The 23,844-nt window shown below is 41.5% G+C and overlaps 1 protein-coding gene across 9 annotated transcripts in view; it reads right to left on the bottom strand.

Annotated features, from left to right (window-relative positions):
* Positions 1–5,772: 5,772 nt before the first annotated feature.
* Positions 5,773–23,844, bottom strand: part of DGKI (diacylglycerol kinase iota) — a 203,213-nt gene continuing 185,141 nt past the window's right edge. For 5 of the 9 annotated variants that reach the window (XM_085568617.1, XM_077783351.2, XM_085568618.1 and 2 more), the window contains 5 exons: positions 19,963–20,000; positions 18,259–18,379; positions 10,760–10,796; positions 8,801–8,900; positions 7,452–7,894 (listed from right to left, as the gene is read on the bottom strand). In XM_085568617.1, coding sequence (XP_085424743.1) covers positions 7,778–7,894; positions 8,801–8,900; positions 10,760–10,796; positions 18,259–18,379; positions 19,963–20,000 — 413 coding nt within the window. In that variant the 3' untranslated portion in view covers positions 7,452–7,777. Of the gene's footprint in view, positions 7,895–8,800; positions 8,901–8,941; positions 9,080–10,755; positions 10,797–18,258; positions 18,380–19,962; positions 20,001–23,844 lie in introns of those variants that run through there. The other 4 variants (XM_021552019.4, XM_021552020.3, XM_085568620.1 and 1 more) reach the window with 3 other exon arrangements.

Here is a 23,844-nt window from a genome sequence, read left to right as displayed (position 1 = left end):
GAATCACTCTGCAGTGACATGTAAACAGAACATTAAAAAATCCTGATAAGCCCCTGCCATCTCCCTGTGATTTCTGTGAGAACATGCTGAGCAGAAAACTGTACAGTAGCAAAGCCAGCCATTTTGCATGGGAGACCAGCACGCTCGCTTGCCAGTTGGAAGCAGCTGCCTCTTCTTGAAAGCATAAGTACAGAGCAACAAAATTACACTTGCCCAGGCAAAGATTTTTTTAAAAGGAAAATCACAAGGGGAAGAAACATGAGAGTAGACAAAAAAAAAAAACAAAAAACAATAGACATAAGAATTTTTCTAATGATATTAAAACTAAGTCTGGAAAGGCTGAAATCGAGCCCTCAGGTATGAAAAACCCAAGTCCATCCTACTTTCCACCTGTTTAATCCTTAGACTAAAACTTGGGCATTACTGCCCTCAGAGGAGCCTTTAGTACTGCACATCCAGCTCATTCCTAGTACAGAGAATTTCAGCATTCCCTACCCATGTCTGTACACGGTCAGAGGAGATCCAACCATTTGTGACTGGTCAAGCAGAAGTATCCCAAGGGTAAGCACATGAGCAGGATTTTGACCTTTCCAGTCACAAATGAAGGTAGAATCAACTAAGGCAATAAGAGGCAATGAAAGATTAAAGACTTCAGAAACCCTAAAAGGGAGGGGAAGAAAAGAAGGAAAAGCAAAGAGCACTGAAGAATACTTAAAATTAAATTTAAATAATATTATGTTCTATTTCCTTCCTGTCATTAGCTGCCAGCAAGGTTACTTTTTTCCTTAGCTTGGCCATGACTGTACTCCTCCCTTGTGCCATGCAGATAAAGGCTACTACAGTAGCAAGACCATGGATGACAACCACAATTGCACCCATCTTCTAGTGAAACAGGCAACACCAACAGATTTCCCATTCTGATGAAGGGAAATAAACATGGTCCTGGAAAAGGGCTGAAGCAGGGGACAGGAGAAGAAGAACAGCTACTCACTTTGTGACCTACAGCAAATATTTATTTTGATGTGTCATTGCCTCCATTCGTTTGGAAGGAAAGCCTCCAGCATGGCTAAGGAGCAGGGAGGGCTGAACTTGCTCACCTTAGGACCCATGTCTCACTTCACAGAGCCTCAAGCTTTGCAAACTGAAGGGTGTCCCTCTCCAGACTGTCTGGTGGTTTCTACAGGGGCAGGAATACCTCTGCATCTGGGTGACATAAATATTGGATGCAGTGAGCACCCACCTCACTATTAAAATTAGATACATCTAATATTGATACATAATTAGTCATTACAGTGTCATTCAAGAAGTAGTATTGCAACCCCCTATCTAGAAAAGAGCAATGCATATGGAAGCCATTCTGTAGAATTCCCCATTCCCAGGGCCAGCTTACCTTTGCTTTTCTAATTTTGTAATTTTCATTTTTTATGTGAATGCCACACAGGAAAAGCAGCCCTAGAAAAGTGGGACTGCTTATTAAAGCCTAATTATCCAAGTAGAAATCACTCATGTCTGCTCCATCAGACTCAAGAGCTTCTTGAGCTTTTTCTCCACACCTACAAACCTAAGAGATTTGCACAGTTCCTAGACAGGATTTGGATTCTGTAGGAACAGAGATTACATTCTACCTTTTTTGACCACAGGTTGAGGAAAAGAGTGGAAATTGAAAGTAGCTGGAATCAGAAGGGCATTTTTCTCATTGAAATGAAGAGCAACACTAAGAAATGAATTTCACATGGTTCATGTGCTAGTAGTTAGGTAATTGCAGCAGCACTTTGGCATTGGCATTGGATTGCTGGGCTACACGGCAAGCAGCCTCCCAGACAGGGATTAATTGAAGAGCCAGGTGTGGCACTTCACCAGCAAAAGGAGGCTGGCAAGAGATGAGGCAATTATATATGTAATATTATATTGCTCAAAGAAATAGGGCTTTTTTTTTTTTTTCTTGCATTTTGAAATGCTACCGTTTCTATATACTTTGCATATGAATGCTGAGGCTGTTAAAATATTGGTGAACTCTGAAATAGCATTCCCAAATCAGGGCTCCGATTCTAGTGGATGAGGGTGGCAAAATAGAAACAGATTTTTGAAGAAAGCAGGTTTTTTGCTCTTTTGGGCATTCACCTACCTTTATGTGTCTGTCAAGAGAATTTCTGCCTCCTTAGATTCCCCAAATCCCTGACACACAGGAGATCTAAGCTGACTGTTTTAACAGGACTTAGCATCAAATTATTTCCTGAAATATAGATGTGTTAATATTGAAACAAATGCTTTTGTTGCAAGGCTTCCTTCTGCTCAGACTTTAGAAGTCACCTCAGAGTGAGGAGATTTTTAAATGATCTGCCTGCCTTCCCCACTCTCTGGGTAACTAGATACATGTGTACTGCATAGGATGGATTGGGCTTTCGGTCTCTTGGTTTGGGTTTTTTGTTGTTGTTGTTTTTTTAAATCAGTCAGGGAAACAAGAAACTGCAGCTGAGACTGGAATGTGGCACCTTATAAATAAGGCAGGAGACAAGATGCACTCTGATGGCTGAATACAGTAAGGTTATTCAGCTCTAAGCCTGCCTAATCACAGAAGTCAAATGTAATGAATTTACTGGTGTGATCAAGGCCCGAGGGAGGGAATTTTCCCCTTTTGCACAAATGGCACCATATGTGGGCCAGGAAATAACTTGGCCAAGACAGGGGGTGTTGCTCCAGCGCACATGTGCAGGGGATGAGAGAACACCACTCTCTGTGGGCACCACCAGGGCAGAGGTGCTGGAAACAGCCGGGCAGGGGAAGCCCCTGAGCTCTGGTGCCTGCAGGGCTCTCAGGCAGCCACTCCAGAGATGTCCAGTGCCACGGCAGAACCTGGGCTAAAAGCACTTGGTCACTTGCTGTGGCCACGTGGAGTAGCTAGCACCACATCACTGCGTTGCTGTTGCGGTCAACAGATTTTGGCAGGAAGATCATGGAATTTGAGGCTGTAGCAGCATATTGCTAAGAAAAATAGTTGTTAAGAAAGGAAAAAGAGATGATGAGTACCACAGTGAGCACTCTAATACTGTTTCCTGCAGCTTCACATGCATCCAGAAAGGCACAGGAATATAAGCTGTTTCCAGGACTGCTGAAATGTCCAAAGATACTCGCATTTGATGCTTTAGACTAATTAGGAAGTTAATAACCCAGTGTAATTTTGGCTCAGATTCACTGAGGAAAATACAAAGAGGAAACATTATCTTATTAATGGAAAAGAATAGGTAAAATGGAGGTCAAAATGTTGCTAGTAGGAAGCTTAAAAACAAGTCTAATAAAATACTTCTTATAGATGTTAGTTTGGTGCAATAAAAGCAAAAAGTGGGAGAAGGAAAATGACACACCTCAAATGGATCTGCACAAAGAATTGCTTTTTTCTTGTAGTAGATAAACTACAAGGACAGAATTTCCTTGGGGCTTTTTTGAAGCATTTAAATTTCCAGCATGTCCATATATTTTTTGACTACTATTAAACTCTCAGAAAACTTGAGGCTACCAATGTATCTTGCCCATTTCATACCTCAGAGACAGATCATGTTAACATACTTTTGTCATCCTGGAAGGGTCAACACATAAGCAGATCCCACAGGAGGCATCTGGGATGGCTGAAAGGGAAACAGCCTCTTTCTAGATTAATTTGTGTTAGAAACTTTCACTACCATATGTTTCACTGCCACAGCAAAAACAAAGACAAAAGTGAACCAAAGAGCCATGAAATATTACTGAAACAAACCTCCCACAGCCACACCACCAGAAAAACTATGTCCTCCATCTATTCTTACACAACAGTACCAGCTCAGCAAATACACCTGGGAAGATCAGTAGCAACAAAACATCAATTTTGTACTATTTTCTTTGTCTATGGTTCTTCTGTATGACAGTCCTCATGTAGCAGCCAGGCTACGGCACCATGAGTTGGGACTGAGCAATTCTACTGCTGCTGGGGAAAAGCAAGAGTGAAAGCACCTTGGTTTTCAGCAAAAACACCTATGAACATCTTAAAGTGCATAAAAACAGACAAGCAAGACACCATATGAACTGGTGAAAGAGCCACTGGAGTCTGACACCTGTCTGTAACAGGCAAAATTTGCCTTGAACCTCTGTTTTACATAAGTAAAAACGCAGCCTCACATCTCACAGTATTGACGGATGCCCAAAGAAGTTGTAGATGACCCATCCCTGGAAGTGTTCAAGGTCAGCTTAGATGGAGCTCTGAGCAGCCTGGTCTAGTGCAAGGTGCCCCTGTCCACTGCCATTCTATGCTATAATGAGTAAAAAAAGTATTACATCATCATGCCTTGAATAATACAGAAAAGATACCTTTAGCCTTGAAACATTAAATAATAAGAGTAACTGATGCTATTAAATTACAAAATTAAGTTTATTTTATCAACATTATAAATACTTTCTTTCTCTCCATTTTACTACAAAGTGAGATAGTAAAACCAATACAATGGAACAATATGGAAGCTCCTCAGTTCTACTGAAAAAGCTTCCCTTTAATAACAAATTAAAATGGAAAATGACATTTTGTCAGTCCAGCAATCTCAGTAGCTGAGCATCCCTAAGGGCTTTGTCATTCAAACGACAAAATTTCAAGTGTGGGTGTATGTGTGCACCTATATACATGCATATTGATATTTATAAATATACATGTATATAGTAATATACACACATTAAGAGACACAGCCACTGAACAGATGCTTTAGTAAATGGAAAAGTTTTACATGTCACTTAGGTGGACTCCCAGCTTCATGCTGGAATTTGGGCCCTGCCCAATGCAGGCACAGTTGTACTGTAACTAATCTAGAACCCAAGTGCTCCAAAGATTCCATATATACGAGTTACCTTTAACCGCTGCAGTCTGCCTGCTTCTGGTAATCCCACCACATGTGAAAAGGCTAAGGAATAGTCCTGGTCCCAAACTGCCCTCGGTGAACCAACTTCTGCTGTTCCTTGCCACGCAGGAGCCGTTGTGGAAAAGAACAGATGTGCTCTGTTACCTGCAGACAGCAAACACCCCCAGTACCCAGCGCATCACGTGTGCAGCATTTCGGGACACCTCCAACGTTAAAGGCACCACATCCAGCCTGTTCCTGTCCTGCCTCCAGTGCTAGGGGCTGTTTTAATCATACAGTAGCAGTCTCCTGCAGAGCACACAGCACAGGCAGCTTTCCAGGCTCACTCTGATCGTACCATTGCACTCCAGCTTTCGGTGAAAAAGGCAAGCCACGCTCTCTTGCGTGCTCCGAGTTCCTCTGAGCAGTCCAAATGGCACAAAACTGCTCAGGAAATCTGCCCATCCTGCCAAGCTGCTCCAGAGCCAGCCACAGCTGCAGGCACCTCCTGGGTACCAGGGATGAACTGACAAGGGGAGGACAACTGGGGACAGAGGGACCAGAAGCAGGTCCCTTATCATAATCCACATCTGGCCTCTGGAGGCTACCTGTAATAAAAGCAAGCTGCTTCATGGGACTAAAGGATCAGGGAGCTCTCCCAAGCTCAGTGACCATACTCAGCTTGGCCTCAGCACAGGACAGAGCCAAGCTCCTGTACTACTGAAACTTCCTCCATTTCTCAGATCAGTAAAGCAAACCAAAAGATGAAAGTGATGATAACATAATTGTTGTTTTCATCAAATGTATAGAAATATCACAGTAATGTCTTTTCTCACAGCTGGGAAATGATGCAAGGCCTACCATGAAACAACAGTGTGAGGATTTTTCCTTGTGGAAATATCACATACACCAAAACTATATTCTGAGTTTTTATTTTAACAGTTGCCAAATTCTGTTCTAATATATACACACACTCATTTTCTCCACAAGCCCCTGGATAATTATCAAGGGAAGTAATTTGGCTTTCATATTTTATTTTTCAAATGAGAAAGGTAAAGACAGAAAATAAGACAAAATACATTTCATGTTGCCATTGATCTATAGATTACAAATATATATAGTTTCCTTCCAGAGGAAGAAATACTAAAGAAATATTTTGCCCATATCAAATGAACCTTTGAAAAGAGGAAAAGAAATTAAAATATATTGTTCAGCTCCCCACTCCCTACCACAACAATCACTCGTGCTTTAAAAAAAAAAAAAAAAAAAGCATTCATTTGATTTTCTCCACTTCTACCACAGAAGAAAAACTTATCTGGATAATGACCTGAGTTATTTTCATGGTTTCCAAATGTATGTAACCCCAAAGATCAACATCTATCAGAGAGCTACCCCTGGCAAAGGATGTGAAAACAAACACTGGTGGATCTTTCGAATCAAACAACAAAGCAAAATTCAAAAATGTATTGCAAGAGTTATGTCAAAAGTCATCCATGAGTGTCTTCATGGGCACTGGTCTGACAAAGTAGAAGTGGAAGCTCTGCTATTTTGTCAACTGAGATATCTGTAGCAATTGGAAACCCAAAGATGAAACATTTTATTTATGCCTGTGTATTTCTTTTCTTTCTCTTCTTTTATGGTTATAAGACAGAGAACAGATGAATGCAGAAGACACAGCTGGCCTTTACAGCAGCTAAGCTTTACATTTCAAACCTATCATGGGTAACAAGGCAAAGAGCTGCTGCTTATCTTTCTCCAGGGACAGACTCCCCAAAACTTGGTTCCCTTGAAAAATCAGATAGTTTACAGGTTCAGTCAAAGAAGGTTTTCCCATTCCCGATGTGACCAGGCCCATTTGTCTGTTGGCAGCAGTGAGCCCAGGCTGGCTGCTGGTGTTCCAAGGCTCCTTCCTCCCTCTGGCTGTGCTGCAAAGGGTACTAGGTCTGTCATTGAGTCCATTGGAATTCCCTCAGTCTTGCACAAATCTCTCCCCAGTAGAAAACCCATTTTTTCAGAAGTAAAGAACAGCTATCAACTTCTTTCAGGCCTGAAACCTGAGAAGAACTGGGTCAACCATTACACGCACAAGAATGATATGATAAACCTTCCTGGTGACCTTCTGCACTGCCATTCAGCATGGTAAATCCCATAGAACTCCTTTCCATACAAATGCCTGTCTTGTGAGGATACCGTAACCGTATGCCCAGCAACGATGAGGTTGGGTTTTGTCACTGCTGTAAATATGACTGTGCCCCAAACCCTGGGAAACAAGGCAATAAGCAGCATCCTCTCCAAAAGCAAGGAAACTCCGAGGGGGCTGGCTACTGACAATACAGAGGATGGCAGGGGAGGGAATGTAGCCAGTAAAAACACTGAATATTTCTTAAGGGCATCCAGAGCTCCTCAAACATTTTGATACTGCCTGACCATTTGTGAAGACAACACAGAGATAACAGGTAATATTTAACTGATGAGAAGTGAGGGAAACAGGAGAATAAAAGCAATGCAGGAAACTGTAAGGATGGAGGAGAGCCTGGTTGGGTGGCTCAATGTACCAGTTTGTTTGGATTTTGTTCCCCCACACACTCTTGACTCTTTCCTTTTTTTCTTTTTAATAAATTATACAGATGAACATGGGAGAAGTTCATGCTACTTGCTGGAAGCAATAAAGGTAAATTTTCGTGGCCTATGGATTCCACAGACCTTTGAGTGTCCCACCTCATCCATCATGGGCTAACTTATGGAACATAACTGTTCCGTGGCAACACTCAGTAGCCCTTAGAAACTGGTGGCATGTCCTCAGGTATTTTCCTGGAGAGTGAGAGACACGTGGGTTCCACAAGTTTCTTCCTCACCCGATGCCCGAGTGCCTCAGGTGCAGTCTCGAGATTTCCAGGGATCCTCTTGGACATGTTCAGACATCAGACTGCTGTCTCTAGATCCTCGTGGGAAACCATTTGATAGTTTTGTCGACTCTCCAGGTAGGAGGCCAGATCTGGATCACCAGCTTGCTGAGCCCTGTCACGAGGGGTCTTACCCTGTAAATAGGAAACACGAAGAGAAAGTCTTGTGCTAACACATTTAGAACAACTGATGATTTCTAGGCACAAGATTATTAACAAGTCAGAAGCCACTCGTCTGGATTTGATCTGTTTCAGAAAGCTTTTTGCAATGTACAATTCTGCCATCTTAACATGAGATGATAGAATCATAGATGACTTCTCTTCCCATTACAGGCTACCTTAGAGAGCCCAAGAAGGCAGAAATTGGTTTTGACTGCCTGGCTGAAGCAAAGGTGCTTCTGACTCTGGAGTCCAGAGAACCAACTCACTCTCAAGCTGCTGACCACAGGGTGTTTGTGCTCAGAAACTCCAGAGAGGCAAGCTTCTGGACCATGTTCCTAAGCAATCAGATTGTTGTAATGACAGAATATTCCCTGGATTTCATTTTTCCCAGATTTCTTTCTCAGGCAAGAATACACCAAGAAAGTGCTGTGGTTAGTGTCACGCCAGTGAGCATAGGGGCAAGCCAAAGCAAAAGAAAATAGTAAGCCATCCTCACAAAGCAAGTCAGCCACAATAATCAAGCCTCACAGATGCTGTGCAATCAGAAACCAAGGCTCCTGCAGGTGGTCCTTGCCCACAGGCCTCTCCTGTGACCACACAGGAGGAGGATACTGCTGTGCTATGGAGATGTCTCATTCACACCCAATGCACCGAATAGTTTGAGGCCAAGCTCTCTCTATGGCGACAGTGACCCATGTTGGGGCCTGAACTGAAGTCTCTTGTGTTTGTTAAAATCAATACAGTTTTCTCTATAAAATTAGCTGGCTTAAAAGGAGCTGCCCTTGGCGCACACAAGGAAGCCTCAGCCATGCAAACTGCGGGGCCGGACGCTCTGGCTGGGCTGCAGGGCTGGGTAGGTGGCTGATGGAGCTGCGTTACCTTGGAGTCTGTCTTTCTCAGAGAGGCTCCCGCATCCACCAGGAGCTGGCAGACGGCGCGGTGGCGCTGGCAGGCTGCCTTATGTAATGCTGTCTCACCCCTAGACCAAAGTACAGAAACCAGCAGTGAGACACATCACACCAATGCACATTTACGAAGCATGAGGAGCAGATAGACACAGAAGGATGCTGCATTTCTGCGAGGTTCCCTCTTGCTGGCAGAGGTAGACTTGTGCACTCTCTCCCTTAGCATCTACATCCTTTGACTCAGTAGGGAAGCCTGCAATGCACAAATATCAGACGAAGAACTTCTGAGGGATGGGAAAGAAACATTGAAAGATTTTACGTATTCAGAGGACCCAATGTCACATTCCCATTCAACCACAAGCTCTGTTAACTGCTGCAAAGGCAAGCTAGCTACCTTCTTATTACACAGCAGGCAAAACAACAACAGGGTTTGGTTCTTCCTGCAATTTCTTTCCTCAATGTCATTCTTGGAGACATCCTAGAAAAATCATACCCACCAAAGCTATGACTGGTGCACTTGCTGCCCCAGTTCTGATTCCCTGCTCTCTTGGAGCTCTCATGTGTTTTCCACCACTGGACTGCTGGAAGATTAAATGCATGCTTTCCAAAAGGGAATACTGTGTGGTGGAAACATATTTGTTGCAAAGTTTCTCACTCAGACTGGAGCTAAGTCTGACAGGATTCTGGAACTGACTGAAACTTACTCTTTATTGAGAGTAAAGAAATCTATCTAGATTTGCCTAGGAAGAAGAGGAAAGTATGCTTTGATTGGGTTGAAAAGGAGGCCTTAATACCAGTATCCAACAAGTAGGGCCATTACATAACTTGTGAAATAAATTACAAGAAATAGATGTAGCAGGACAAATCTTGCACCTACCTACACAGGGTACATAAAGGAATCTCAGCCCCCATCCATGACAGGGGATGTTGAAATATTAAGAGGCAATCTTGTGATCAATATGCCCTTGCTGCACCAGAAACAGTATCAGAACAGGATACCATCCTATTTTCCCCTGAGGGCCAAAAGACAAATTCATACTGCCAGTTACAGTTTGAACCTTCCCTTTCCAAGAGTTAGAGGCAGAGGAACCTCAGTAAAGGGGAGCCCTCATAGCTGTGCTCACTGACACTTGATGTGGTTGTGCTACATCCCTGGATGAAAAGAACCAGGCAGTCCATCCCATCCCTGTCACCTCTGGACTTCGCTCATGCACCTTGTGCAAAAGGTGTTCTCTGTTAGCAGAGGAGTGCACTGTGGGATGAGAAATGGTAGGCTTGATCCCTATGAGAGATACTGTTTTTATTTCATATGTATTACACATATTTTCCAGGATTATTCATGCTTCCCTTGCATACTTTTGTGAAACTTTGATTATACAAGGTGTAAAAAAATTGGGAATTGGAAAGGAAAATAATTTGTTTGGGTTTAGTTTTTTTGGTGGTTTTTTTTTTGTTTGTTTGTTTTTTAATAAAAACAGAGCTGATTGATGTTTTAATTACTTGATGGAGTCCTTCAATTGCACTTGGGAGAGCTAAGGCAGAGCACCCTGGGTGAATCAAGAAGAGACTGGGGAAAAAAAAGGCACTGAGCAAGAAAAGTAATTTCCTGACTTTTGGAATTTACTCTTCAGGTTGGTCCCTTAGTAGCTGGAGGCCAGAAACATCAAAACACAAGGCAGGGCTTCTACTCCTCTAGAAAGACTAAGGAAGCATGGGAAGCAATAGGGAGAAAGTCCTCTGTGAATCTAATGAATGTTTGTTTTAGGCAAGAAAGCCACATATGAGGTGGTTGGTATGTGGTTTTTAGTGTTTGTTTCTGAAGAGTTGTGCCATTTTACATGCTTTTTCCTACTTAACAGTCTGCACTTGAATACCAAGAGGAGTCTGCTGGTTTAACACAGATAACATGAAGGACAGAGTAGGTCGTACTTACGTTTCACTGTCTGTCATGTCCAGTAATTCAGATGGACCTGCAAAAGACAGTCAGGTATGTCACAAAGCATTTGTCTGCATGACTAAAAAAATATGTCTACCAGGAGAAGATTCCCAGCAAAAATATATAAAAGTATCCAAGTGAAATCTCAACCTGTACAAATATATCAAACTTCAGTGTAATATTTGCTTGTGTGAGCCCTTGCACTAATAAAATTCAGAATGCACAGTCACTGCTGGAGTGTCAGCAACAGGGAGTAGCAGCCTCTAAATTATACTGGGAATGAATATTCATGGAGTTTATTTTCTCACTCTTCACCTTGCTCAATTAAGTGGCTCACATAAGTACAGTACATTGAAAATGCTGATATACTGGAAACCCTGATATATTGCAAGTTAAAATCTATTGTTGGTATTAGAGGGAAAATGTCATTAGGAAGCTGAAATTTGCCAAATTCTATCCTGAATAACATCCCTGTGCTACTCCATTTAATAGCATTATACAAAATGTAGATCAGGGTGGAATATTCCCAGCGGTCTTTATATTGATATGCAAATCCTGTACTCTACTAGTTAGCAATGATCAGTAAAGTAAGATTAAGAAAAACAGAAAAGATTTTTGTTAAGTGAGAAAAAATAATACATTTATGTTAATGTCCCTTTGTCCTTGATATTCACTTTGGGCAGATATTTATAGTGGCAAATTTCATCACTGAATTACAGTGATATGGAAAGGCTGGGATCTGGATTATCATTTGAAAAAAAAAATCAACTTTTCCTTTGCATTCTGTCGTAGTATTCTTCTCTCCACTGCTCTGGAGTGTAGTGTTAGATGGTATAGGGCAGTTAGCAAGGGGAACAGGGAAACTTTACAAGACTTTTCCTTGCTGCACATGAGTATTTCTCTCCAACACACTGTGACTTTGAAATTCAAGAGTCCTCAAGAGCTTACAGCAAACCTCACCTGAAACTGAGGAATTTCACACTACTTGCTTACAAAGGACTACACACCACCTCTCTACACTCCTTTTACACTGAGTGTGTGTCGAAATGGATCAGAGCAGCCTGTCTTTACCTCATTGCTTTTACAATGTACACATGGAACATCACTGGGGCTCCTGGAGCTGCAGGCAGCTCCTTCATTTCATCTTCTGTCATCATGAGAAAGGGTGGTGCTTAGTCCACAGTGCACAGGGCATTATGTACCACTGCATACTTGTCATGACAGTTCTCCAAACTCAGTAGCCATTGTTAATTATTTAATGCAGCCTGACTCTACCACCACACATCCTCATCTCCACACTTGGAACTTGTGTGTTCACTCCTGCCTATCAAAAAGAAGAATCAGTCACTATCCCTGAGCTCTCAGGACCATGAAGAAGGATAAAGGGGATAATCAGAGCCTCTTGTTGAGAGGAAAAAAAAGATACTATCTGAGAAACTAAAAAGACAATTAAAGAAATACATATGAAGAAAAGGAGTCCTTTACATTTCCTAGGAGAAAATAGTGTTCTCTCAAAAATAAATAAAAATTCCCCATAAAATAAATTCCCCATAGCTTCCTGCAATGACACATCCCAGTGATAGGTAAGCAGGAATAGAGAAGACACTGCCACCTAGTATTTCTGCTCATGGTTGGAGCAAGGAAGGTTGTATTGCCAAGGTGGAGCAGAGCGACAGGCTTGGTTTTATGGAACATAAAGGTACTTGCCTGGGTAAGCAGAAGAAGCTGTTAAAAAGTAAGTAGAGGTAGTAAAACAGAGCATATTCAGAAGAATATGACCTGAGAGGGAGAAGAAAGCTGGAGCAGAGTGGGTCTGGAGAGAAGCCAAAGGTAAAGGAAAACTGGTGTGAAGCAGGAAGAAATAGCAGGGCTGGGACAGAAGAGCTCAGTGCTGAGGACCGTGGGGGTCTGTGAGTACAGACCTGAGGAGATGACAAGTACAGCCCGCCTACGTGTGAAGGGTGCTCTCCTGGATACTGTCACAAATTAAGCATGTCATGGGAGAGCCCTGACTCCATCCGAGTCATACGTAAGGGCCAGATACTGGGGTTAATAATTAGCTGCACAACATGGTACCAGGATTCTTTAATTTCATTCTCTCTGGCCTGTCTCTGAAGCTGAAATGTCCCAACTCACAGCCTGAGCGGTGCCCTTTACTTCTTTATTTTATTTTCACTTGTGCTTCTCTTAAACCATCTCACGCCCTCCTCCTAATTCCCTTTCCCCTCTTTCTTGGACCTCATTTTTATATCAGTCTCCCTGGCGCTGCCAACCGACCATTCCAAATCCCCCTCTGCCCGGGGACAAAAGCTGCACAGATGTGGGAAGGGCTGGCACTGGGAAAGCTGACGGCACTGTCATCCTGGCCCAGCGGGGAGGCGGCTGTTTCGCTCTGGGACAAGAGGCACAGAAAGAAAAGGGGACCAAGGCACGGAGAGAAAGAGGACAAAATAACCCAATAGAAATCCGGAAGGGAAATGCATGAGTGAGATTTCTATCAAGGAAAACAGCAGGGGGGGAAATAAAAACAAAAGATAGAAATGTGTGGAGAGGTGGAGGGAGGAAAAAAAGAGAGAGAGAAAGGGAAAAAGAGACTGGGGGGCTGAAGAATGGCAGGATGGGGATGGGGGACGGGGTTGGGGGGGATATTCACTTGAAAAGAGCTGAAAAGCATGACACACTGAGGGGAAGCCCAGCTGAGATCACTCTCTTTCCTCAACATTGCCCATACACTGTCTGTGTAGAATTATTAACTTTTTTTCTTCTCTCCCATTGCCCTCTTTTGCTCCACCAAAGCCCTTCTCCAATTTCTCAGAAGGCAAAGCAGCCTGAGCTGGGTATGGGAGGAGGGAAGGCAAGGAGACTCAAAAGCAGCTGCTCCTTCACTGAGCTCACTACAATAAAAAAACTCCAATGCTTTAAGTGACCATATTCCAGAGGCATTTCCAAAATATACAGCTCCATACATACTTGAAAGGCCTCTGAGCCCACAGCTTAGCCCTCTCCAATGGATGTGGCTACAGCTACCCACAGTAGATCCACAGATATTAACCCCTGCCAGTCCCATGTCCTGTCAGTCCTCCACAGAACTGGGGAAGAAGGGTATTTACTCTAAGCAGTAATGTCAGACATTATCAACATTTCTGGATGTTTATCTGTCAAAACCCTCTTTGTTTAATAATATGATTGATGTTATTATCTGGGGGACAAAACTGGATGTGGATCTTTACCTTCAAAGTAGAATTATTTTTAAAATAACAGTAAACTGAAAATTAAGAACTATTTCAAGTTTTTCCCCAACACCATACTCATTTTTTTTTTTAACCTGATGGGAAAATTAACAGTGGTCTTTTCTGCTACTGTCTTTTAAGCTCAGAATTTCCACTATAATATAGAGGCTAGACAGGTTATGGAAGCATTCCTTCCTACATGTCCGTCAGCCATGTTGCCCAAAAATTTGTTATGCCAGAAATTAAAATATTCTATGATATACCTTGTGCCTTCCAGAAAAACTAAACTGTTTCCTGCTCAGGCCCCTTGCAAATGACCATTACCCTAAAACATTCTGCAAATCTAAACATACTAACAAGTGTCATGCAAACTCACTCTCATTCAGTGCTGCTTTCTGATGACTATTCAAACTTTGCCCCCAACACACATCTCTGTCACAGCAAAATTTGCTTTCCCAAAGCCTTCCAAGGAACTTCTGAATCTGGTCAGGATGCAAATCCCTGATGGCTCTTAGCTCTGGACTTTGCAGTGCTAAGAGTAATGAAAGCATCATCATTTTTTTAATTAGGGGATGCTTCTAGTGAAGCAAGGACATTAGGTTTGAGGACACACAAATGTTAAGGACGGGATGCCCTACGTATTGTCTGTTGCAGCAGAAGTTCCCACCGCAATCTCCTAAGGCAACTGTAAACATCTTTCCTCTCTTCTGTTTAAAATCAAAATACCACTGATGAACTTTACAATTCTTGCTTGTCTTCTGAATGTCTAGAGAAGACAAAGGCAAATAGAATTATTTGTATAAGGTTTATAAATTACACATTTTTCACAGCTACCAGATAAAGACTCCAATCCAAGTTTGATACCAAATACATATTATTTAGAAGGCCCCTTGTCTAACAGATGTTCTTAAGCTTTCCTTAATTCTGCTTGTGTTAAGCAAGTATACAGTTAACTCTTGTCTAATGTACATGCATTAGGATGCAATGCAGTTGCTGACTGCAGCACTAAAAAACTGTAGTTGTGATACCTACTGAGGTTGGCCCTCAGTTTCTAGCTAAACATTTCTCACCTCAGCTACAGACAAGTTTTTATAGCTGACCCTCCTACTGAAAGCAAAAGACTCCTGATTTAGTTGGGCAATCTCGAACGAGTGATAGGTCTGTGTCTCTTTGTATCTGCCTTTCCTGCACAGGGCACAGAGACTAATTGTTTTGCTGGAGCAGCAGCCAGCACAGCTCTTCTTGCAGCAGCAAGCAGCTGTTGTCCTGACACCTACTACATTGGTGCTTCAGCTGCTATTCCAGGCTCGTGCTGGGCCACTGCGAATTATCTGGCAGCACTGCACAGCAGTCCCCCTGTGTGACTCATTCCTGCTATTTCTAATTTAAGATAGATTATTTTCCTCCCCTTAACATCTGAAATAACTCTGATTATGATCACAGAATAACCTTTCATAGAAATGTGCCCTGCATGTTTGCAGAAAACCATCTCCACAAAGGACAGCTTTAGCACCACTACACTGTTTTTCTTCCTTTGTAATTCTAGTTCTATGGGTGTCACTCCTGTATTGCATTGGATTCATCCCACTGTTTTTCAGAATAGAAAGCTAAAGTTCCTGGAGCGGTGGGTTTTGTCTTCTTTTGTTGCTGTTGTTTTTTAGAGATATTCAGAAGATTTTTTCCCCGTGTGGTTAATAATAGATTTTCTATTATTTCTATTTTCTATGCAGTGTGCTTGAGGGTATTTTACAGTGGAACTCCCATTATCATTCACTATCCTCAGCCATGTATTGGAAAGCAGAGGAAGTGTGCCTGGGCAGAGGTAATTGCCAGAACAGAAGTAAGACTCATTTTTATGAAATTTTTATGGGTGGATATTGGAAGAATCAAGAAGCTCCACACAGGGAAATCCTTAGATATTAATAGCATTGGATCAGGTCATGTACAGTAATTAATGCTGATAAGATGCCAAATGCAAGAGAATGCAAAGAAAAACAAGAGCATTAGGATGATGATGACTCAGCAAGAGAGCTCATTTGTGGCTGAGAAGTGCCCAGAGTAGAAATGAATTTCATTAATTGCTTGGTGGGAGAAGAGAGGAGGCCTCTATTAGATTGTGCATTGTCCCGTGCACTCCCTGATCCCCAAAACAATGCATTTGGAGAAGCCCAGAGGACATATGTCTGGAAAGCTGCAAAAGCTTCCTGCCATCCTTGGGGATAAAGAAGGGAGAGAGGAACTGAGCTGATGTTTGCTCAATCTTCTGATTTGTCTTTGTCTAACAGTCCGTAGTCCCTCACATTTCTCTATTTAGTTCAAAAATTCCGATGGATTGCCTGCTTACATGCTTATCAGTTTAAATGATCTCACTTTAAATGTTCACCAAAAGAACAGTAACTGGGTCAGACTGTGGCTAAGTTAAAGTATATGTGTCTAATAAAAATCCTAGAGAAGCATCAATGACAGTGAATTGGCACAGGCCATGTGCAGTATGAGAAGAGACCAGGGCCAGTAAGAAAACAAAGCAATATTATGCCTGTCCACAGAATTCAGTGGCAAATATGTGCACTGTGACAAATGCAACAATCCAGAGCAGGTAAATAGGAGGTAGAGCTGGCACTGGTAAGATTTGCTAGAACTGGTGAGAAAACCAGTCATTATTTGAATACAAGGCCAACTGCACTGACCTATCTGTGTGTAGGTATAAAAGAGTAAAAGAACAATTCAGGTCCTCTCAGTCAGATTTTTAGGGCAGGATCCAGTTGTCCACACAGAGATATTTTGCGTTGTTTTATATACCTATGGGCAAGCCTCAGGATGCACTTGGAATTACAGATATGCTTGCTTGGACTTTGGCTGTCAGTGCAGGTCAGACATCCTCTGGGTCTTGTGTTTTATTTTGTAGACCCAAGTAAATGTCCTGGATATCCAAGGGAAAATGACATTATTCATTTAGATAAACATAAATGTCTAAAGTGCACAGGTAACTGTTGCCTGAATCACTTTCTGGGCTCCAATGACTACCTTGACTAAGATGTCCTTTGAGTTAGCAATGCTAGAAGCCTGCTGCTATTAAGGATGCCCTCCTCACTTCCATCTGCCACCAAAAGTGCCTCTGTCATACCAGAGCAAATTAACTAGATTGCTGCTGACAGTATAGTAACTTGGACCTATAGAATACCTGATACTTATATGTTAACACCTAACTTAGGGGTCAAGATTGAAGAGATGCATTGCTGCTTCTTCCTTTCTTAGGAGTTGTGCTTTTTTCTTCTCTCTTTACAATTTGTGCAATGTCTTGGAACAATTGCTAACACTTATTCTAATTACCAGAATTTTTATTTTAATTATCTGTGTTCACACTAACACCTCTGCTGAAATAATGCTGATTTTGACATTTAGAAGCCAAAATACCCATTGATATTTTGAAGTGGGGCTAGAGAAGTGTTATTACTAGAAAACTTTTCTGACAGTGAAGGAGGCTGATAACTGTGACTTCAGCTCTATGTGCAAGGCATTGACTATTTTACTGTGCCACTCTCCATCAGTGAGGTAACAAGGTTGCAGTGGTTCAACAGGCAGAAGCTCCTAAATGTGACTGCCTCAGATACAAAAAAAAAAAAAATTGCTGCATAGCCTGCAATCTCTGCTACTGACAAAGATAAGAAGAGTGGAAAGGAAAAACTAAAAGGGCAATGGCATGCTCACAGTCCATAAATACAAAATGGAGATCATAAGTTTTTGCTCTTGGGTGGTCTTGAATCTAACAGACATAATATTCTAAGGCTGGAACAGAAGTTAGATGAATTTGTCTAGAAGTAAGGAAGCAGATTTCTGACCAGTGTATTACTAAATGCTGAAATAATAACAATGGTTGTACTGGCTCTTTGTCACTGTAAATGTTTTAATAGAGATTAGATGCTTTCTGCAACATATGCTCTAATTGGAAAACAGTTCAGAGGATCCCTGTGCCAGAGGTTTTAACTAAAGCTTCACACTGCTTCTTCACGGCTCCCCAGCTGATGAAAATGTGAAAACACCATCCTCCTCAAAAGCCATTCTAATTCTTCTTTACACACTTTATCTGGAGCCATCACTCTCATTGCTACCCCATTCCCAGCCTCTTGCTCACACATGCTGCAGATGGACATTTCACTGAGGGACACCACAGAAGAGTGAGGCCACTTCCAGCAGCCCAGTGTGATTTTGCCTGACTGACACTTGGCTGGGGTACAGCTCTCTGTGGATTTGCCTGCTGGGACTTACCATGCTCCAGGATGTATTTCACAATCTCGCCGTTCCCAGTCTTGGCAGCATGGTGCAACAAGGAGCAGTGATCAGGTCCTTGGATTAACAAATTGGCTCCTTTTTTACAACATTCTATGAACTGGAGAAAAAAAAAAAATCCACAAAAAAAACCCAAAAAAACCCAAAACAACAACAAAAAAAAAAAAAAAAAAAAAAAAACCAAAAAAAAAAACAGAGAGAAAAAAAGACAGAAAGATAAGATGGGAGCAGAAAAACAAGTATGTCAGTAAATTCTCTTCTGGTTCTCATTGCAAGTCAGTACCAAATAAAATAAAATAAAATATTAATTGAAAGCCATCTTTTAGGCCCAGATATAAAACATCTGAAACCAGAAGTATTGACAATTATATGGGTTAAGAAGAACAGTCTGTATTTACTAAACAATGAGATATTGCTCCTCTATTGCTGATGATTTAATGCTTGCTAGGAATTCTTTCAAACCACATCTGGCAATGCTGTTGGGATATTTTAAAATATATGTACTTGATAGAAAACTCTGGCTTTTTTGCTGAAGATTCAAATTTTTCCTCAGCACAGGAGTCAAAGATTTTCTGACTAAATCAGAAAACTGCAATTCAAAATTCCACAAGGAGGTGAGGTGGCTGTCATGGACCTCCTTTCTCACAGTGCCCCTGTTCAGGGCTGGCTGAGGAGGAAGCACTAAGTGGGGTAAGAATGAGAGGGGAGCAGCAGCCAGGCAGGTCTCAGAAATACTGAAAACTCTGGGGGACAGGGGGTGGGATTTGCAAAAGGAGAGAAGTGCTACAGTGAGGACTCATTTGTGATGCAGTGCATCTGAAGAAGGGCAAGCAGTTTCCCCATCAAAGCCAGCTCAGGCAAAACGCTTTCAGGAAGTGTAAAGGAGACAATATTTTTATGACTGCTTGAAGGACTGCTCCCTAGATGCTGCAGCCACAAGAGCTGAGGCAGTGGTATAGAAGGGAGGCAAAATACCTGCAGGCAAAAAGTTGGCCTAACACCACTGTCATTTTTACAAATGGCTCCAAGCTGGCTTCTCACAGATAAAATTGCAACCATTAATCACAGTCCTCATCCAAATTCTAGAGCATGTTTTCAGATCCTGATTTGGCTACTGAGGCAGGCAGCTGTCTGACGTGGGACTTAGGTCATTGGCACAAAAAATTTTGCATGAGTAATTTTTCCTCCCAAACTTACTATACCAAGGCACTACATGTTTTGAGACATCCATCAGGTAATGAAACAACCAGCTGAGGTTTGTTCTACCTGGACTGGTGGTAGCCTAGGTAGATTTTGAGAGAGCTAACACTTGGGGGCTTGGCCACCAGCCTCACTGGTGTAAAATATCCTTTCCTGTGTAAGTCTGTGTTAGGACTACCCTGCTGTTCAACATTGCCAATATAGTAATTTTCCTGTTAGTAACTGGCATGTTGCTCTATGCAGTGGGCTCTGATGGGCAAAAAGGCTCTGGCTAACACCAGATCTTATTCATGCAAATTTCACACCTCACCTGAATGATGTGTTCCCCTAGCATTCAGGGTTTCCTGGAAAGGCTGTAAAATGGCACTTGCCAGAAGTCCCCACAGCAGCCTATTTATGATTTGAGCAGAGGTGTAATAAAATGTACAGCATATCTGACTGGAAAAAAAAAATGTAAGTGGACACTCAATGCTCTGTACCTACCTTCAGTAGATCACCAGATATGACTGCTTGTAAAAGTGCTGCAAAAGACAAAAAGAAAACTGATGTGAGGCAGAAAGCACTATGCATACAGCTTCACAGCTGAAGATATAGCCCACAACACATGAAATTAAGACTGACATCCCTCAGACCTCATGTACTACCAAAGTGTAAATCTTGTTCTGACACATATTGGAAAGGCAGAAGACAACCCATGGTGATGAAAGCTGTGTGGACATCAAACCATCATTTCCAATGCCCTCCTGGAACTGCAGGCTTCTGTCTGATTTTTTTCACTTGAGACACTTCTGAGACCTTTCCACAGTGTCAACAAGGTGGATAAGGTCAAGTGTCCAGAATCTGAACTATCACTGAAAATATCAGTGATATCTGCACAGAGAACCTGAAATTGTCTACAGACCTGTCAGACTTTTGTCATATTGATGGTGGAGTGGTTAGTCAGTCCCCAGTACAATGAAAACCCTAAATTGTAGATGACTGAGTGACCAGAGAGAAATTTCTTATCAATTACTTGTATTACAAATACATTTTGGGATGCCAGAGAGGAGAAAGTCCCCTGGGTTTGGCAGGCAGGGTCAAAGACAGAACAAGAGCCAGTCCTCACCTCATCAGCCTCTGTATTTTAAAGAGACATAGAAGAAAAAAGAGACCAAGTGTACAAGGGCTCATAACAAGGCAGGACAGAGCTGCAAATAGCTGGGAGCTTCTTACTACTCACTACTGTCTGCCCTAAGCCTGCTAAAAAACAGAAGTAAGGCAAAAGCGTGGGACCCTCTATTGCCCAGAGAAACTCTTAGAAACTTATCACTATGTGGCTTTCTCCTTGTTTTCTTCTCCTTCTCCCTATCACAATAGAAATTGTAAAAAACAACGATAAATAATCTTTCTGAGAATGCACTTACATGGTTTTCATCTTAGAAAGCGCTAAACATCTGCTTCAACTCACACTTTTTCAAGAGTGTCTAAGCCCATTTCTATCTTGGTGTCTAGGCAGAGCAATCAGATTACACTTGCTCAAGTGCCATCCTTGATAAAGATGCCAAAAGTTCATGTAAGCAGGAGCAAGGGGGGAAAAAGAACCACAGTATAGCCCTTGCCTCTGAAAAATAACACACAGGAAAATGCACAGTGGGAATTTAATGATGAGCTTGCTACGCCTTCAGAAATGACAAAGGGTCCAAGCTAAACACTGCAGAAGAGGAAGGATGTTCAAAGGCAACTCAACACATATCCTTTTCTTTGAAAACACCTGGGGTTACTGTGTGGCTTTCTGGTCTCAGTAATGCCTCGTGCCCCAGCCACACAGCAGTGGGAAAAGCACAGCCCCATTCCAGGTAAGCTCTGTCTTAAGGAAGCAGCAGCAGCAATTCTTGCAACTTTTGATTTAGGGCAGTTTTTCAGTGTCCATGAGTTAAATCCTAAAAATACCCCTGCATCTGTGAGAGTGAGGATACATATTTTAGGAATGGAAGGCAAACATCAGCAGGTAAGAGCCAGAAAATTCTTCAGTTTTTATTTTCAATGGTTTACATCCTTCTTTTATTCCCAATAGTTCTAACAATTGCTCAGCCCAAATTAGTAGCAGAGCAGAATTTAACTCATGCAATTTGCTTTATCTATTTCCCCATTTTTTTGGTCAATCTGGTCTCACTGACAGCTTAATTTTTTAGGCTACTGCAATCTGAACTTGCAGTAGCCTAAAGAATAAATATTTTGCACTCCTCGCATGTGAAAATTAAATAAACTGGTGACATGAGTTTTTCATTGCCTTTAACATCCAATTTTTTAAGAGATGGCTTCCCTGAAGTCACTTTCCTAAGAGGCAGTGTAACATTTTCTTATGCAAGCCATGCTGAAGATTACCCTTCAAAAAAGAAAGAAACAGGAGAGAGATTTGATTCTATGAAAAGCCTGACAAGATGTGAAAAATCTTCTATGCTGAATATCCATAATCAGAACTGGCCTGGTGATAAGGCTATTAGGATAAAACAGCTCTAAAACAAATTCAACATAATTAGACCAATCTTCTCATCTCTTTCCTAAGCCTCAAATCCAGCAAAGCATTTAGGCAAGTGCTTAGCTTTCAGCTAATTACATTCTTTTCATGCCAAGTCTACCTGCATTCTTAAAATTAAGTGCTTTGCTACAGTAGAACCTATTGGATAAATGAATACATTACAGTTCAACAAAACCAACTGGCATAACAAGAGATTAGACACCAGTAAAATAATTCAGAGCTGTACGCCCCGACACAGGAAGATTTAGAAGCTAATGAGCTAGAAATGGAGAAAGGTTCTTTAGAATCAGGAGCATGTTTACATAAATATATGAATGTTGCTTAGCACACTAAACCCATAAACCCAAAGGAGGCTGCTGGGCATACTGAGGAGGAGGGTGAAGATGGCAAAAATCACCTGGTTGTTAAAGAGGCGGTGAAACAAGCAAGCAGATGGCATTGACAAGAGAGAGAAGACTGAGAAGTTGGAGAAAAATGCTGTTAATATGCAATGCCAGGCTAGCTTAACATTAGAAGCATTAAAGTGATAATTATTTTATTTCTTCTAAGCAACACTGGTGTAATATATAAAATGAACTATGCCACAGTTTTATCATATAGAATATACCTTCAGGTCTTAAAGAGGTGTCAAAAATCACTTGATTTAAATAATATTTTAATGAAGTAATTGTTTTCTCAGTTTCTCCCAAGAAAAGTATTTCTCATTGCTAATAAAAGTGTTTCATTACCTTTTATACTTATTTAGCAAGTAGCTTTATTGCTATTATAACAGATTGACAAAACTACCAACTGGAGTTCTCGGTTCATGTATTGAGGAAGCATTTGGTCCTCAGGCTGCCTCCTCAGCAAAGCTCTAACTACCCAACTTAGAAAAGAATCTTCATTTAAAAAACCCCCCAAAAAAAAACCCCAAAAAAACAAACAACACAAAAAAACCAACAACAACAAAAAAAAAACCAAACCAACAACACAAAACCAAAAACCACCACAAAACCCAAACAAACAACAACAAAAAAAAAACCACCATACCCAGGCCTGCCAGCAAACACAAAAAATGACAAAAATGACTAGCAAAACAAACACGAGCAAACCACCCTATCCAAAACAAACCCCCTCACACACATACACCTCTCCACCTGTCTTATAAATTATTATTGAGCAGATACAGTTGCATAATACACCAACAGAAAAAAAAAGCCATGTTGAAAAGGCTGCTAATTAAATTGCTGTAATGTTAAAAGTTAATACAGAATGAGACACAGGATAAACAACTACAAATACACTCTCATGCTGAAAACAATGCTTTTCCTAGGGCATATATCACTCATCTGATTTCTGTGTTATTGTCTATTGCTTCCATTGGAAACAGCTATTTATATTTTATATTCTAAAAATCTATGTAAATGTCACTGAGTTACAACAAACATTTTTTGTTTTCCAGAAAAAATTAACTTCTGAAATAACAATTGCTCTCTGACTCTGCATGGGAAGCCAGCACCATTAAAACAGCACTGCGAAGTTAGTCATTAAACACTGGGCATCAGGGAAAGAAGGAGTGAAGTATTCATACTCCATAACTTCAGAGGCTGCAAGATCCATGAGAGATCTCACAGGGTTGCTTGGATGGGCAGAAGAGAAAATAACTCTCCATAGAAAATAACCTAGTTTACCCTGCAACACTTCATGTTGTGCTCCACAGACTAAAGAAGCCCTAGAGAAAAGTACCTCCAACCTGCAGCGCCTAAATTAAGAGCCAAACTAAGACACAGAGATCATCTTACAGAATGGCATGACTCCAGGAGGCAGGTCTGATCACCTCCAGGAATGACAACCAAACAAGGGCAAAA

This window comes from Lonchura striata, chromosome 1A (assembly GCF_050655825.1).
Source record: "Lonchura striata isolate lonStrDom1 chromosome 1A, ASM5065582v1, whole genome shotgun sequence".
NCBI lineage: Eukaryota > Metazoa > Chordata > Aves > Passeriformes > Estrildidae > Lonchura > Lonchura striata.
This window is presented reverse-complemented; position numbering and strand designations above follow the sequence as displayed.